Source organism: Pholcus phalangioides, unplaced genomic scaffold, assembly GCF_987345545.1.
Source record: "Pholcus phalangioides strain wild (caught in Gottingen) unplaced genomic scaffold, Ppha-v1.0 ptg000004l_1, whole genome shotgun sequence".
Taxonomy (NCBI): domain Eukaryota; kingdom Metazoa; phylum Arthropoda; class Arachnida; order Araneae; family Pholcidae; genus Pholcus; species Pholcus phalangioides.
Window position 1 is genome coordinate 4849220 of NW_028301597.1, and position 19532 is coordinate 4868751.

Below are 19532 nucleotides of genomic sequence, written 5' to 3' on the forward strand. Positions count from 1 at the left end.
TTGATGCGAATCTCACGTACACCATTACATCATTGACATTACAGAATGCTTTTGACTGCTTTGGATTCAATGATAATAAGTTGAAATAGAAATATGTGAACTCTGTGTTATGATGCTGCACCAAGCTTCGTAATATAGCATTTTTTTTGACACTATATAAAACTTTATTTTAATTTCAAAATGTCAGCATAAAATATCTTGCTAGCAGTCAGAAATTCATAATATTCCAAGACATTGTTAATTTAAATTTAATTTAAAATTTTGTTAAAACAAAAAATTAAGTTTTATCAAATCTTTTTAAGAATATAATTTATATATATTTGTTAAAATAATAACTGCTTATAAAATGGTAGCAAATTCTAGCCAATGAAAATGGCTAGAATTTGCAGTTGTGGATGTACCAATCTAATACTTGGGACTGCTACAGCATTTTATAAGCTAGATTTTTTTGCATATATAGTACCACATACATATAGAAATGTAAAAAGAGAAAAAAAGAAAAGAAAAACATTCACAAAAATTAACCGAAAATGGTTTCATTCAAATACTTGACAAATGAGTAATACAAACTCAAGAATTACATATAAATAGTGGTATAAAACACCATTTTTGAAAATAGTTACTTAAACACATTCATTTTGAGGGCTACCCAACTTGCAAAACCAGTTTACAGAACAGTTATAATTAGATACGATGAATTCAGTGGTGTTAAATTGGTGTGTGTGTATGTAAACGGTCTTCTATATGAACAACACAAAAAACATACTATACAAGAAAGATGATTCAGCTAGAAACATGTTATTATGGTATCGTCAAGATTTGTTTTATGAGGTAGTCAAATAAAATCCTACACTGAGATCATTGAATGATAAGAAAACCCGCTTTAAAAGTATTTCTTAATTCTTAATACATATTTTTTAGTTTGTCTATTTTTCCAAATGAATTGCCACTTTTATTTTTCTTTCATGGCATATGCAACAGCAGGAAAAAGGTCAATAAATTGTGATTAATAACAACATATTAACACCCTTTTGCCACAAATAGCAGTGGAGAAAGTCAATCTAAAAAAAAGTGTAATTGATTGATCTGATAAGGTAGTTACACCAACTAATAATAATATAATTTCAACTTGTATAAGTGTATAAGCAAGAATATAAAATTCTGACTCCAAGAAAATTTAGCATTTGAACCTAGTAGAGCATAAAACTGCCAAATTCAAGTTGCAGGGAAAAAAAAAAATCAGAAATGTCATTATGTACCACTGTTACTAATGGAACTATCTTAAAAAACTGGTAAAGGGAAAATCACTGTTTGGTTAATAAACTTTTTTTCCGAATTTTTTAGCTCTTGAATAAAGCTAAATAAGTCAAACATGATGTAGCAGACATGTTATAATGCCACATGACCCTGGAATATGTTCTAACGATAAATACCATGATGATGGGATCCATGAAGACCATTAGGAGATAGAAGGGTAGGGAAGTATATATGAATAAGATTGATTCAAATGTTCTCCAGCTTTTAATAATGCATGCCCAAGTTTTGGGAATGCTCTGATATCTGTTTAGGATGGGAAGCAGGGCATTTCTGGCAGTATAGTTGTATAACATGGATGACTATTTTTTTCTGTAATTATAATAACATTTTAAGAAGCAACAGTGACAATATAAATATGGTGCCCTGAGAAATTTTCTGAAATGTTGAACAATGAATTTTATTCAAGAGCATAAATTTTTGCGACAGAGGACTTGCATTCAAAATGTCACAGGTAAATATATGTACGCTAACTGAAATAAAAAGTTGAGAAATTCAAAAATATTAATTTAATATAACCTCAATAATGATTTAATGAACACTTTTTAAAAGACATCATGTACCAATATATTTAGTTTGTTGCAGTAAATTTTGGATAAAAATTTCCTTACATTAAATTTCAATAGTGTAAGAGGAAAAAACAAAGATATATCAAAATACTTTTTCCTGACGTGTATTTACATGCCAACATATAAAGAAAAATTCATTAGGCGTGTTGGACAGCCCCCACCCCTTTTTAAATAACGCAATCATGAAAGAAATCAAGAATGATACATATATGTATATATATGTTTTTAATGAATATGTAATACACACACACACTATTTGCACATTACAAACACAAACCCTTTACAATTAACAAACACTGACAAAGACACGTGGCTATAAATATATAAACTCATACAAATGACCACTATATACCAAGAAGGCATTGGAGTAACATTGCAAACAACTCTTTTGCGCTGTCGTACGCAGCTAAGAATTACAATGTGAACAATCACGAGTGTTTGAAATGTACAAAATCGCTATTCAATTATTTTTTTACGAGAGATGATGTACAGCAAATGTATTGGACTGGACAATAACATGTCATGCAAACATTAACAGAGTGCACTTGGGTAGAAATGAAGTCTCATTTTTCCCCCCTTCCAAAAATTGACAAGAGCATAAAAAAATCTTTGTAACAACCTCTCCGGTAAACAACACAAGGCAAGGTCTTAAAATCAGAAATACAACATATGCAACAAACTTTATAGAATGAGTGTAGATTTTAAACAGTAGTGCTCGACATACAATGCACTCAAAAGTTCTCAAGTGTATGTGTGTGTGCATACATAAAAATGTGCCTCACATGAAAAAGTACTTTTAATATTCGGTGACATGTAAAATGGCAGACCAGCCAAGCAACAGATGCCTGCAACTGGCATCGATAAGAAAATATCATTTCAAATGTGTTCATTAAAATATTTTCAATGATCAAGTTAAAGAAAGTCCATTTATCTATCCTATTTCACAAATATACTTTTAAATAATGTTTCACACAAAAGAGGAACAGCATATAGTAGCTGACAAAAAATAAAAGATAATAAATATATGACACGCTCATGAAATCTCTTACATTTTTGCGGTGAAAAAAATATATGTATCACCTACAAATATCCAAAAACTTCAGTATATTCATACACACCTTTTTTTTTGGTATTTTGAATTGATAGTTTTCTATGCATCTTTACATGAATAAAAATTCAACTGCTAGATAACTATTAGAGTGTTAAAAACTCCAATGGAAAAAAAGTGCTAGTGCTCAGTTATATATTACAAGCAGACAAAAAAAAAAGTACCAGCACTAACATAAGCTTTGAATGTCATTGATAAAGCACATAAATAAGTCACAGATTAACACAATAATGTAGAAAAATATAGCATTTCAAAAATGAAAACATGTTTGCACATCATTACAAAAGCGTCATATTCACTCTAAACACTCATTCAATGATGACGTGCAAGAAGGAGGAAAAAAAATCCACAAAAGCAATGAAAATCCATAGAAAAAGACCTTCTTCCGTCTCTGCAGCAAAAAAATACACATCAAACTACAAAGTGAATAACCATAAGTACTAGACAAAAACAAAGTCAAACGCTAATTAGAAGAAAATCGGAACAAGCACAAATGGCCAAGGATGAACCCATGATAGGATAGTAGTACAAAATGTTAGGGCTTAAATTGACAATGGTCTATTGACTCTGGTTGTATATAGTTAGAAAGTATAAAATGATGCTATGCATGTTTGTTATTATACCCATAATATTTTAACACAGCGCTTCCATTAGAGTGTAGAATTGTTTTGAATTCTTAAAAGTCACAGAATGAAATAAAAAAGCATTGATGCAATTGAAATAAGATTTAATAATTTATTTTAAAAGCCAATTTCCCACCATCACTGAACTGATACTCAAATACTAATATGCTTTTTAAAATGGTTCTATAATACAATAAACTCTGTAATTTGGCTATGCACCACTCTAGCTCATCAAAATATCTGGCATTTCCAGACATTTAATCATATTTATACTGCACCTCAATTAACTATTTTTATATAACTACCCTCCTCTCCATTAGTAAGCACTAAGGACCCTCATTGTACTGAAAGACATTGTTATCCCCACTCCACTTTCCCATGGAAGAAATTGAATTGGGATGATAAATATGGGATGTTGGCAAAAAAAAAGCCAAATACTAACAGAATTACCAGTTGGTGGAAAATAAAAAGCTAAACTTTAGTTAATCTACAAAGAGGAACCATGTATTTCATAAACAAAATGTTGAACACACGTGAATAGAGTAAAGTTTGACTCATTGGTGGGACACTTAGATAAAGTGTCGTCTTGCTTACAGGGTCACTTTTTTACAATCTAGACTGTCTTCTATGATATTATGTTGATAAACTCTTGATAATGTGTCTCTACACCCTGCTTGAGGGGGTTACTATTATGAAAAGCATCCTTCATAAATTTTTGTGAAAATCAAAAATTCTTCATATAATATCAAAAAGCTCCGGCCATTTCCTAGATGAAATTACCGCCTACCTATTTACACCAATCTTATCACAAGTTCTACCTATGCACTTGAAGCCTCCAGGTAGGCCTATGCATAGAAATGGCTCTGAGAGAGCTCTGTGACAGTGACTTCCAATTTTCTTGTCCATGCTGTTGTAAAATTTAATTGTTTTTAGTCTGGGTCTCACTTGTAAGAGAGGCACATACACCTCTGCCCCCTGGGTCATATGCGTTGAGACACCCTATGGTCAATTCAACCACAAGATGAGGTTTTCACTTGTTTTGGCATAACATTTTTTTTTATGTCAAAAGTTTTTTTTGGAAAACTTGAATAGAATAATCATAATTTTAACTGGGCAAAAAAAATAAATTTTATTTCTCTCAATGAATTTAGATGGTCATTTTATTACTGAAGTATTTTTTTACAAAAGAATTATAAAAAAAGTTACTGCAGTTAAAATAACCCTACGTTGAGCTTTTGCAAAATTTCATGGGATGGAAAGAAAAATTAAGATAATATAAAGTGAAACAATTACCTTCCATTAATAAACTTCCACGATTCAACACGTTTGACTAACATACAGTTTGTTCATGGGGTTGGGGGGGGGGGGGAAAGAGAGTAGCGAGGCTATGATGTGCTGTTTATCGGGTCATTCCACATACAAAGTGATATTTTTGCTCTTACAAAAGTGACTCTTTAATGAGGTTTGACTGTATATGTATTAATAATCAAAAAAAGTGTGCAAATCAGCTTTACCCACAATTTCAGTTATGAGAATAAATTAAGTTAAGTTTCATTGAAAAAAAAGTGCATGTTCAAAAAAAAGTAGGGGCAATCAAAAACCCTGAAAGTTCTGTAAAATATGGGTCATGTGGTCACCAAATTTTCCTTGAAATTACAGAATTTGAGCATATATTGCATATGATCAGTGAAGCTTAGTGGCCTGAGGACTTGATTGGAATTTTTTTAATGTGGCCGACAGTGCATTAGAAGTTGAAGACTCCTGATCTGCACGCACTAAAAATGAATAAAAGAGACTACACTATTGAAAACAGAAGAAAACTCTATTAAATAATATAAAAATATATCCGATTGAAGAAAAAAAAGACAATAATTTGAGAATTACAATCTCAAACCTTCATTATTTAGATATTTGATATATTGAAGTACTTTCAATCTCATGTATTTCTATAAATCAAAAGTTCTGTAATTCACATTTTTGATAATTTGAAGCAATATCAATTTTGGAAAGCCCTTTGAAACATTGAAATTCAACCTTATCTCACATGAGTCATCCAAAGCCTCCAATAATCAAGTTTAAAAGAAAAGAAAAAAAAAAGTTTTCTAAAATAACTATTGAAGGTATATATCAGGAAGGAAAAAAAATTTGTGTATTTCTATTTGTTTTATCAAACGACAGTGGTTCATACATTATGTTGCAAATATGTGAAAAAGACATGCCCTTATTAATATGACACTTGGTGGATACTCTTTCAAGTTGATATGGAGAAACACATTTTACTTTTTTTCCTATAAGGTGAACTTATTTCTTGCACTGAGTAAATGATCATTTTACAGTTGATTGTCTCTACATACATGTATTTATATATATATTCAAATAAAATAAAAATTTATTTGGTTGAATTAAAGAAGAACTGTGTGTATTATACATTAAAATTTGAAAAATCTGAAATACTTCAAAATCAATGAGAAAAAAAGACAATCTGACTATGGCTAAAAAAGGTGTAAAATGAGCAATAATCTAAATATTTCAAATCAGGAAATAAAACTTATCTTGCTGACTGATAAGTGCCAAACACATTACATTATATATAACTTCATTTTTTTTTGTTTGAATAGCAATAAAATCTTGCACAACCAGATGAACAACTACGTGATTTCATTTTTTCTAGTTTGAATACTGTCTGACAGCACAAGGAAAAAAAAACCCAATCATCAAATAAATAAATAAATTGCATAATCGGAAAATGAGCCTCAAAGTGGTTAAAATGTTACACTCGGGAATATAAGAGAAAAGCTAAGAATCAGCTTGTGAATGAAATAAAAACATCAGAGACAAATAACTAACATTTCACATTGATGCCAATTTTTTAAAACGGAGGTTTTCAGAGCACAATGCATGACCCACTTTAAAAAAAATTTTGAATTCCCTCATCAGTACAGGAAAGGCAATTCGAAACATTAAATACAATATATAAACAATAAATCGTATATGTATAGAACATAATGGGAAAAATATATGAATAAATAAATATACATATGGATATATGCAATAATAAAGAAATGCATATAAAAACATGAGTATAAATTTAAATAATTAAATCAAAGAGAACTCAATAGGAATCGATGAAATAAGAATAATGAAAAAATAATAATAAAAGCCAGTTAAATTATATTACACATAAAAACAATGTTAGGTAATGGAAACAGAGGGGGATTAACACGAACAACGAACATCAAGTCATAACTAATAAGTATAAGCACATCACACACAAATTCAACATTATTGAAAACTGCAGTACAACACTGTCTCATCTTCCAGAAAAATATGAATATAATAATCAAATCAAAACCGGTAAATATAAGCACATTAGACAAGTCCAACATTACTGAAAATTGCGATAACACTGTGATATATTCCAGAAAAATATATAATATATGCATAGGCTTTCACTCGACCATATCTTGCTGGACTGTGATGTTCCTAAATTTCTCACCTACATTAGCACACGCCTACAAAAAGAGAAACAAGTGAAAGGGTTGGGGGTGAAATAGAAAATAACGTCCATCAAATGGATGGAGTAGCTAGTGTGTTGGCAATTCTTTGCCACAATTCCTTCTTGCAAGACTTTGTACGTCTCAAACTCTGTAACAGCTCATTAAACTGCACAATTCCACCTGGAGTTAGTTGAAATGCTGTTCTGGCACTTCGTATGATGCTTACAAACTCATCATATTCAGCTGGCGTTATATGATACATTTTGAAGTGTGTACAAGCTGTAAACCTGCGTACAAATTCAAGACGAAATGGTTTGAGAATGAAAAAGATAACTTACTAAAAATACCAACAGCACACATAAGAACTTGAATTTGCAATCAGATAGATCACAGCTTATTAAATGTTTCCAGAAAGAGTTATGTAAGAGCATCTCTCTCTCATGTATATTTCTGAGCAGAAAAGTAAAAATAGTTCCTATTTATTGCTGATAGTAAACAAATTCAAGCTCAAGAAGAGGGTCATTTGATGTGAAACTTTCCTAAATATTAAATGATGTTTTTCCTAAATGCCCATAGACATACCCATGATATCAGTATGTTTTCCATGAAAATAATAAATTCATGACAAAAAGCAATACTAATAGTTAACTTTCTGAAAGGAAAAAAAATTTAATAATAATAAATAAATTAGAGAGAGAAAAAAAGAAACTTATGTTCAAAATGGAACTTATGACTATTTTTCTGCCGTTCTTGTTTTTTTTTTGTTTTCTAATTCCTATTAATTAATTACTGTTAAAACTCAGAATCCCCACCACCTCACGATCAGATCAGCCAGAGAGTATATATTTAGGGTTTAAAACACACCAGATAAAATTATTTGTCATGGGATGATATATGATCAGAAATGAAATATAAAGTTAGTAGAGGGCACAGCAAGTAAGCAGCTATTTCATTAATATAGGATTGGATTGGATTTTGATTTTTGGCGCAAGGACCAATTCGGTCAAACTGCACCATAACAAATGATTATATAAAAAAAGAAAAACCGCTTTTGTCATGTCAAAAAAAATAAAACTACGCGTGATAAAAAGCAATGTGAAACGTAGAACAATGACATGAATTCTAAAAACTATAATTTGTCATATAAACCAATGGCTTTGATGAATTTAAAAATGCGAGATGCATCGCAATGGTCAGATAAAATGTCGCGAAGCGAAAGATGACTTTGACCAAAAGCGATCGTAAAATGTTCACTAATATAAAAGCACTACTTTCCCATATACATTGCTCATTGCGGATTCAAAAAAACATAAGCTAAATTTAAAGAGGTAGTAGAATCTACCAAGGCAATGATTTTTTTTCATGAAATGAATGGTCAGAAATAAAACATAAGGCACTATAGGGTGAATCTGGTGATAGTAAACATGTGCTTGCTGCATCACTTTTATGTTTAATTTTCAAACATATATTCCCATGAGTATGGAGAAGGCTTACCTCCCTGTCCCAGTCTTTTCCATCGTATTATAAATAACTACATTACTGGGATTTTGTTAAATATCTTCTCTTTCTCTCTCCTTTATGCAGTCAGTGAACAATGTCATTGACTGCATTGTTGTCAACTTCATAATTAGATAAATTATAATTTACAGGAAGATAAGATATTAAAAGCCATTTTATTTTACACCATGTACACAAATAACACCAGCTTTAGTCTACTGAAACTGGTGTTGAAACAACCCAGTTGAGTTCATTGGTGTCCCCATCCATTTGTGATCTGGCCAGTTCATTGGATTTCCATTGGAAAAGATAAGCTTCTAGAATGTCCAGACTGTTTCATTTGGTGCTAAGGTTTCTGCACTAAAAGAATGCATGCCCTGAGAACATAAGCTCCCCCCTTTTTTTTCAATGCATTTTCTATTAGTCGAATTTTTCATTTCAAATGAAATGGTTAAAAACTTTCAGAAAGAGAAGTAGAGGTAAATCTGGAAAAAGATTCAGAGTTGAATGCAAATTAATCGGAGTGGGAGTGACAGTAATTTTCTGATGATGATTGGCACTAAAATTCAGCTCACGATGTGGCTGTTTTATGTTAGCACGTCCATCCATATTCAGATAAAATGTTCATTAGCCGAATCTATATTTGTTAGCAGAGGTAGAAAAATCACAAAAAAATCTTTGTTAGCTGAAAAATTTGTAAGTTGAGGTATCACTGTATTCTCATCAGTATTGTAAAATTTATAAACAACTAGCTACAATTCCTAAGTTTTCTTCAATTACTGGGAATATTGAAAAAATGACAAACCATTATAAAGGAATGAACTATTGCACATAATACTAGCAGCATTAAAGAAGTGACAAACCATTGTAAAGGCATATGCATGTCTGAAATGCATTGCTAGGGAACCATGGTAACCAAAGTAAACATTCCAAAAGTCATTGTTGAAGCCCAGAAACCATTGCTGCATGACCGATTTTTGCCCATTTCGGACATTTGCCCAGCTCTGACAAACTTTTAAAGTAGCCTACCATTGAATCTACTTCACCAAACACCAACTCTGGCCATATCGCTTTATTGCAATTTACTGCCATTAGTGAGATGGGTTGGAAGTGAAGGCGCTGTCTATCGGTGGTCGCCTCGAGTTCGTCAGGGAAAATATCTTACCTATATCCTCCCTTGGGTTCGAACCCGGGACCCTAACAACAACCTTCACGATGGTAGACGAGCATCTTACCACCATGCCACTCGGGCTACCATTCAATCTGGTCCCTGTTTGGTATTTATGCAAAATTTGGTGATGATCGATCTAAAACTGTAGATTTATACAGAGAACATACAGAAAATCAATTTTACATACATAAATTGCGAATATGAATTTATGAAATTTTTATTTCATAATCAAGCATGAATGTACAACCTCTGACAATAAAGTTCGAAGAATGAAGTCAGAACGACAAATCTGGCAACACTGGTGAAACAAAACGCTGCACATGTGTAGCAGCAGGTGTTGACCATCTGCCGCACCCGTTGTTCAGTTGAGCGTCGCTTGTGTTCCGTGAAAGACTTGTTTTACAAAGTGCTTGTTTAGTGCGTTGGTTCTTAACTGAGAACAGGAGAATTCACAAGGAATTTCTACCTGAGGGAACGACAATGAATGCTGCAAGGTACATTGAAATTTTGACCCGTTTCATGAAACGTCTATGCAGGGTACAACCTCAGTACGCACAACAAGGTTCATGGTTTCTTGTTCACGACAATGCTCACCCTCACACAGCCAATATCGTCAAACAGTTCCTGGCAAAAAAAGGGGTGGTGCAAATTGAACATCCACCATACTCGCCAGATCTCAATCCTCCAGACTTCTTCCTATTCCCACGACTCAAACTCGCTTTGAAAGGAAAGAGATTTGATGATATTCCTGACATCCAACGAAACATGACGAGGCTTTTGAACTCCATCCCAAAAGAAGACTTCTTGCAAAGTTTCCAGGACATGTATAGGAGATCTCAGCGGTGCATAGTAATGGGAGGTGACTATTTCGAAGGGCAGTAAGGTAACTTTCGTTAACATTTCATCTACGTTAATGTTACAGAACTATTCACCGAACTTTATTGTCAGAGGTTGTATTATGTTATATAAAATTTATGAAGTTATATGAACTCTTATGAAGTAATATCTTATAAAATGCACATTATTTATTAAAATATTGCTAAGAAAGAATAAAACAAATATTTCCTAGATGAAAAATGATACAAATTACTTACATTTGTTGACATTTCTGTATTAGTGGAGTGAGCAAATGAGATCGAAGTGGTTGTGGTAAAGGAGCTGATGCAGAACGTGCAAGATATTGAGCAGCTTCTACAACTATTTCATGCAATACAAAAGGACTGGCAACACTATTAACAGTACAAATGCAGAAGTCTTGCAAATAAGAGGTACCTGTGAGAGAAAGTAGGCCATAAAATCAATAAATGATGGTTATAAAATTTTTTATGAATACATAAAAATTCACAATTAAGAACTCTGACATTTTTAAACTGAACAAGCTGTGGCTCGGTTCAGAGAGACAGAGAGTGAGCTTCATCTTTTTTCTGAGAAATGAATTGGATAAAAAGAAAGTCACATTTATATTGTCACAAACTTCATTTTTAATTACAGGTTTGCTTGAGCTGTCACTTAGAAAGGTAGACATTGTATGCACAGCACATGCATGTGTGAGTGTCTTGCTTTGTGACCAAATGCATTACATTTATATATATGCAGCGGTATTTAATAATATAATATATATATCAGGCCTGGCTAACAGCTGGCCCACGGGCCACATGCTGCCGTGAAGTGATTTTGTGCGGCTCGCGACAAAGTAAAAGTAATGTGAAAAAATTAAATGTGGGATCATTAGTTGAACTATCGGTTCCCACAGCAGATTTCTTGATTAACAAACTTCTTATTTCTAGTGACAAAATTAATTTAATAACTAATTAATTCAATTAATAATGGGGAGCGTTTATACACCGAAGTTGCATGACCACCTCTGATATATATAATTTCACTCAAACATAATTAATACAAAATATTAAGATGATATAGCAATTTTGTTCAATCAATGTTCAGATGATTAATGAATATTTTATTGCATGAATGTTGCCAAGTTTGGTTTATGAAAACCAAAATGATAATATTTTCCAAGAAATTGAGAAGAAAAAATAGGATTTTTTAGGCATGTAAAAATAGATAAATGCATCCTAATTAAAACAAATTCAAGAAAGTACTAAAATACAAATACTCGTAATTTATAAACTACAGTCACTTGCTTGTTTCTATGAACTTGAACTGACTTTTTGTAAATACAGTAGAGTCTCAACATCCGAGCCCTGGAAGTTCGAGTTTCCGGATAATCCCAGAGGTGCTGAAAATTTTCAAAATTTCCTTCTTGAGAAAGTAGTTCTTTCTCTTTTTTTTTTCCAAGAACCCAACTTCTCTATTTTTTTTTCAAGAATGCTACATAGTATTGTACAGTAATTTCAGTATGAAAGGGAATAGGCAGCCCCGGTCCTATAATGGGTAACTGGTGTAATAAAATATTAGACTCCCTTGAATGGACATAGACCATTTTAACTTTAGTATAAAAGAAATTATTTCATTCCAATATTTTAATTCTTTACAAAAATATTTTTAATTTTTGATCTTGGGGGGGGGGGGGGGCAAGATGACCCTTATAACCCACCATTTTGCTTTTGGTAAAAATCCAGTTTGAAGGACAGATGCAGGGCCACAAAAGACGGGTCTAGTGTCTCTGGCTCTGGTCTACGGGGGGGGGGGGGGGGAGAGCACCAAATTCACCCTTTATAACTGCTTCTACTTACATGGGTGTGCCAAAATGTGTGCTTGCCCCATTTGAGGAAGTATCTAGTTGCAGCGCTAGGTAGATGGCATCACTTACTGAACACAAAACACGCCAAATGCTGGGCACACAAACACATAAGCACACTGTTAAGTTTATCCAACACAAATCTGACATAGCTCCTATATTCAGGTTTGAAAATATGTGGCAGTTAAATGGCGACAGATCAGAATGGTGGACCATCAGGGAGGGAAAATAAAATCATTTTACCAGGAAAACCAAAGCATGAATAGGGAATCAGAAGATAACTGTGAGAGCGAATCTAATTTGCTTTAAATTTGATTAGAAGATATTGAAAGTGCTAAGATTTTTTTAACGAAATGTAAAATCAATCAGTAGGGAATTTATAGATTGATTCATTAGTAAATATATAAATGTGTGCCCCCAACTGTTAATTAAAGTGGATCCTGCTTATGTTTTTCAAAAACTGTCAAAAATGTTGTAAATAGGAAAACACTTTAAATGGGAAATCTTAATGAGAATTACTTATTGTTGGGACCACGAAAATAAGTTGTACTAAGTGGAAGAAACATTATAAGCAGGATTACCTGTATATTTGTTTTAGATTTATTACATGTGCAGAATTCCATACATTAAATTCTCAGTGCCAATGAGCTTCTTTGCAAGCTTTTCATCAGGATTGGGTTTTTGACGTTTTTGACATGACAAGCATAGAAAACCGTCAAAAACCTAAATGAATGCCTTTTGATAATGCTTTAAACACAATAGTACAACATGATGAAAAACTTACTTTTTTGCCTATTACAATGTTTTATTTTTAAAAATTAATTTATTACAATAATTAAAACAAAATATTAATTATAATTTGCAATTTTGAATTTTTCAACATAAGAGTCTAGAACATATAAAATATAGTTTTATGGTTTATTTATCTAAGCTACTCATTACCTGTGTTCAATTTGCTAAGTGGAATAGAGCTGCTTATTCAAAATATGTATAATAGGGCACCAGGGTTAGGTTTTTGACAGCAGAAACTAACTCCGGATTAAAATGATCAAAATCTTACTGTCAATGATGTCAAATAGTTTTTGTTAACTTGATAGATATGTTAAATAAAAAAACACTTACTTTTATTTAGATTAAAGGGTTTTATATTCAGAATTATAATTACTGAGGAAAAATATATATTTTGATATTTTAAATTTTCTGATCTGCTCAAAACTTTATTCCATATAAAAATTCTCATGCAGCATCTGTTAATGCACTAATTAAACTCATTTATTTTCACCTAAAAATTTCTTAGATCAGGGTGTATAAATTCACAGAGCTTTAAAGAGTGTTTTCAACCAAAGCAGAGCTGACAAGACTTGATACCCAAAGCATTTGTTTTGCACGTTTGAATACAGCTTCAATTGGAAAACCATTGCATTATAAATGCTAGTAAATGTACCATATCATAGTGCAAAAATAACAATAAACCAAGTTTGACATATACAAGCTAGCATTGCCAAATTAAATGACATTTTAGTCCTACAATTTAGTACTTTGATCGCTAGATATATTTCAATGTTATGCACAACAAGAGTATCGTTTTAAGTATCAGTGGTTATCTAGATAATTTAATAACAGAAATCACCATACATATATGATGTAATAAACCTTTTTTTAAACTCTTATCTGTTGTAAAACGAGTACAGCAGATGGTTTATATAAATGCACACATATATAAGCAGTTGAAGAAATTTTGGAAGGTCAAGAATCATTTTGAATCAGAGAATGTCAAATCATTCCATAGTTTTCCCTTTAATGTTTATGCTATGCTTTATTCAAATTGTATATTTTATAAGGAAAAAAATATATGTATATTGTGCAAAATAATTTTGTAGAGAGTAGACAATTATTTTAGAATCATATTAAATATTTATTCTTTGTATAACATAGTCACTTTAAACATTTTTTTTTTTTTGAAACCATTTTTTTTTTAAACATTACATGCAATTAACGTGTGCATTTCCAATGAGAATTTTTATATCGAAAAGCAATATTTGAGGTTTTTGACGTGGCGGTTTAAACCGTCAAAAACTGCCATGTGTCAAAAACGTGCTAATCCTGCTTTTCATATTAGTAGAAATGAAAGTAAATGAACCTTTGGATAGAACATGTATTTAGAAATTAATTATAATTGATTCACAGATACCTTCTCCTACCCAGAACATGACACATTACTCAGTCTCAAGGAAGAAATATAAACAGGTGATCAAAGACCTAGGGCATGCTGGAAGAAAATTCATAGAGATACCAGTGAATTATGGGGGAGGGGGGCATAATTTTCTTCAAGATAAATTTTTTTTGAGAAGGAGACCCACTTTCACTCAAAAAGAACCCAGATTTTTTGAATAACCTGGGTACCAGGACCCAGGTAAATTAGAGTATAGTGGCATCTCTGACCTATATATGATAATCCACATTGGCATGAAATGCTGTAGATGCCCCAGTTGTTGAGTGGGTCAATGGAATCTTTTAGTTTAAGAGAAGCTGAGTTTATTGACAGGGGTGAAAATCACAGAAAAATTATATTTTTGAAGGATTTTAGAAATGCGTTGGCTGGTTTTTGGGTAGAAAGGCAAAATCATCAAGTTTTTGTGTTCAGATTTAGGCTTGGTTGCGGAAGTAAGTTTGTTGTATAATAAGTTAATAAGTTTGTTGTACAGATTATTAATAAAAGAGATGTGGTAGCCACAATTGTCTGCTATGGTTTTTAGGATATCAGGCCTAGAAGGGAAAATTTGAAAAAAATAGGAATAGGAACACCATTGACAAAAAATAGGAGGGAAAAAATGAAATTCCTAAATTATCATAACATAATAGCATAAAAATGTTATGTCATTGAGATTCACACCTTATATATTTTAATTACAGTATTATCTATTGATATTTTAAGAAACTCAAGTTCTCTCTAATGAATTTAAAAATATTTCATTTCCACAGAATATGGGATCAAAAACAATGTAAATAGCAAAAATAAAAAGAAATTAATCAAATTTCTATTGTTACTTGAAAAGTTCAATTAATGATCGTGATCCATGCGCTTTTCAAAGAAAGAAAAAACAAATCTAGGCGCCATAGAAATGTAACATATGCATGCTTAACCTATTGCCCACGGGCTGAAGTGGCCCTGGAATAATCTGCTGAGACCCACAATTTCAAACCTAATTTTGTAAAAATGAACTAAGCGACACACTTCCAGATCGTTCAAGAGACCCTGCGGCACAGTTTCAGGTCATTCAAGTGGCCTGTGTCACATTTACAGACCACCACGGCACGGTTTCAGATTACTCAAGTTACCCCAGCTGCTGCTCCACTTCACTTAAGTGACCTATGGCACATTCCTAGATCACTTGAGTGACCTGTGACACTGTTCACCAACACTTAAGTGACCCATGGCATATTTACACACCATTCAAGTGACTAGCAGCTCCCTGATCAGTAAATATGTCACAGCATATTTACCGAACACAGTTCCAGAGCACTCAATTGAACCATGAAACTTTTAAAGATCACTCAAGTAAGATGCACCACAGTTCCACATTTTTTAAGCATGCTGTGGCCCATTCCCAGATCATTTAGGTGATCCACAGAAAATTTACAGATTGCCACTGCACAGTTCCAGAGCACTCAATTGACCCCAACATATTTACAGGTCTGCTTAAGTGACCCGCGACACATTTCAAAATCAATGAATAGCCCACACTCTACTCAATGTTGAACACCCTTGATGTAACACTTCCTGGAGTTAAATTACATCTGAAGGATATAATGATTAGAATGGACTGCATATGTTCATGAATATCTTTTTTTTTCAAAGACGATGGCAGTCAATAGCATACACACGAACCTAGTATGCCTTAAAACAACCATGCTAACCCATGGCCCTCAGAGTTATCTCATATGGACCAGGACAAATAACAAAACCATACAAGCGGCCCATGAACGATCGTCAAATCATTTCAGTGGGACACATTTCCAGATCATTTAAGCTGCCAACAGCATATATCCACATCACCTAAGTGACCTTTGACGACCGGACACACCCCGTTTCCCATCTCAGAGAGATATCAAAGCGTTCCCGAAGGATGGATGTATCTAGAAAGTTTTATTATAAACAATTAAACATTGTCGCCTCAGACAATGGCAACAAAAATAAAATGTATATAAAAATTATTGTCAATCTGAGATCATATGTAACATGTAATTAAAATCGAAACAACAAACGCCGATAGGCAATCAAAATCATAAACAAGATTATACATAGCATACATAGCGTGATTATGTAGCATATTTCTGCTGAAATGAAATGATCCGGTTCGGTTCTCACGCAGCACAAAAAACCTACTCTTAGTAAAAACTGGCTTTTGGGAGGAACACTCATTACGGGATTATCTCAGGAGAGAAACCTATACAGTGGAACTTTGGTTAACGAGCTTAGTTTGTTCTGAAAACCTGCTCGTTATTCGAATCAAACTTCTTCATAGGAAATAATGGAAACTTGGATAATTCATTCCACAATTATTTATTCACATAAAAATGACTAATAAAAACGGCATTCAATCAATAATTAGACACAATAATAATAATATATATAATAAAATATACATAATATAAAGAATGCCATAGATAAACATACAATATGATAATGTTTACAAATTAAATTACTCCAAACGAGAGGAAGAGGAGGACTATCGTTTAGGATGATTTATGGTCTGCTAATTTAATCTTTTCGCGTCCCTTTCACAAAAACCTTATCCACCACTTGCTTTTGCCTCATTTTTAGGATTTCTGGGAAATGGTAAATTGCAGTGTTCGTTGGAGAGATTCGTTGCTGGCACACTGTTACAGCTTTATTTGGGTGGTTCTTTTCTACAGAGTTTTCGACAGATATATTCCTACATTCTACACATCTCTATTTAATCTCATTTTATGTGAGAGATTTCTCACTTCTCTCTTCCTCAGATGAGATACAGTCCTTAAACTCTTGCTGGTGTGTGCAAAAGAGATCCATCAATTCATATACCGTCAGCTCCTATACATTTTTCACTACTAGTTCTTGAATGCAATCCTCATGCACCGCTAGTCCATGGTCTTCCCAAAAGACACAATCTCTTTGACAAGTAGTTACTCCTATTCATGAGCTAGACCCCTCAAAGTCACGTTCAGTAATATAAATTAGCCTACAGTTTTCTCCAAGCAGAACGTGAAGAAAACTTCATGCACACATACGCATGGCTACAATGATACACATCTAGTTTCATATCATAAATATTCACACTCGCATGATGTGTGTTGATTTTCCAAGTGAGGCACACTTACCGGAGACTTTAGGGAAGAATATTACTGCAATTCCATAACACGTCTGCGGGCAAAATCAAAAACCATCAGCTCAGTCGTGATAACGTGAAAATAAATAGAAAAAGGGCAAGATTTCTGCTCGTAATGTGAACCATTACTCGTTAACAGAGTCAAAATTTGTTTAAAATTTTTGCTCATTATGTGAATTGTTCGTTAACCAAAGTTCCACTGCACTTAAAAACATAACTTTTTTTTAATAGTCTCTCATGGAATCTATCTTCTTGTGTGTGGACAGAGTCTGCCCCCCCCCCACCTTCCCCCTTTTTTGCCTTCTTATGAGAGAGCCTTTGCCTTCTTTATGCGAGATCAGTTTACTGCAACCGATCTTACGGAAAACAGATTTGCTTTCCTCACTGGACCTCAGTTTTTAGCACTTTGACTAAGGCGCCGGGGCGAAAAGATATGCTTGTCGTTGTCTCCTACTTCAGTGGAACTAAAAAAAATTTGTATTTTTTTCTCTTCTTTTTCAGTAGCGAGTTGTGATGTGCATGAAACACGTCAAAAAAAAGAGGGAAAGCAATGACATTTTGCAGTTTCTCCGAAATTTCGTAGTGAGATATAGGCAGTAAACAAAAGAAGGAAAGGATAAAATAGGAATAGCAGGAGAGAATTGGGGTAAAAAAGGACAACTGCAGCGAAAGTAGGAAAATAGGAGGACATTTTTTGAAAAGTAGGAAAAATGGGAGCGCTGTGAGGTCTGGGATATTGAGTTCAGCTACAAGTACCATAGGTGAGGAGCAGATATTAATGGCTCGCTTCACATATGTATAGAACAAGGCATATTTTTATGCTGGAGGATGTGCAGAGAGGTTGTGTGGGGGTAAAGAAACGGCAAACAGTTTAAGAAAGACAATGGTAGAGAAAGTTTGTTCATGACGAGTGACCAATATGTCCAGGAATGCAAGTTGGTTATTATTTTCTTCCTCTACAGTGAATTGGATGCAGGGATCAATGAAATTGAGGGTATTTAGAATATGTTCAATGTTAACGTTACGGTCAAGAAGGATGAAGCAATCATCAACGTATCTGACGTATACTCTGTTCGTTCTAATTTGGGTCCTGATGTAAATAAAAGCACGTGTGCGATGCCCAAAATGATTGGTTGAAGAACATTTCACCTTTTCTTACTGTGTAACACTGCCAAAAATATAGTCCTTTGCCCCTCATACCATAAAATACCTCATCATTTTTATTTTTTTTACATATTTATTCCATATTATTTCAAAGTTATCTGGAAGACAGGAAAAACTATTTTTTAAAGATCGGTCAAAGCGTTTTTGCTGCTATGTCTTCAGGGTGGGTGTTGACAGGATACGCCTTTCTCACTCAAACATTACCATCCCCTTTTTAAACAGAAGTTTCATTTTATTATTATTATTCCTATTCGCAAACAGATTTGATATACACTTGTATAAGCTTCTGCAAGAGGTCTTGCAAGAAAAAGAGTTTTCTTCTTTATCGTTTGATGACATAAATGAAATATGCGTGTCTATCTTGTTTGGCAGAGCCATTTGAAAATGTATTTCTTTGCAGCTGCTCTGGACTCCTATAAACAAAGTTTCTGTCAACAAGATTTTTTTTCCCACACGCTTTGACATACACTGAACGGGAGAGGGTCACTTATTGTTCGTGGTGAATATGCGCACTTCAAA

The 19532-nt window shown here is 33.2% G+C and overlaps 1 protein-coding gene across 1 annotated transcript in view; it reads right to left on the bottom strand.

Annotated features, from left to right (window-relative positions):
- Positions 1-6226: 6226 nt before the first annotated feature.
- Positions 6227-19532, bottom strand: part of Dora (zinc finger SWIM domain-containing dorado) — an 80556-nt gene continuing 67250 nt past the window's right edge. The window contains exons 25-26 of the mRNA XM_089255830.1: positions 10874-11051; positions 6227-7398 (exon numbers count right to left, since the gene is read on the bottom strand). Coding sequence (XP_089111956.1) covers positions 7182-7398; positions 10874-11051 — 395 coding nt within the window. The 3' untranslated portion in view covers positions 6227-7181. The remainder of the gene's footprint in view (positions 7399-10873; positions 11052-19532) is intronic.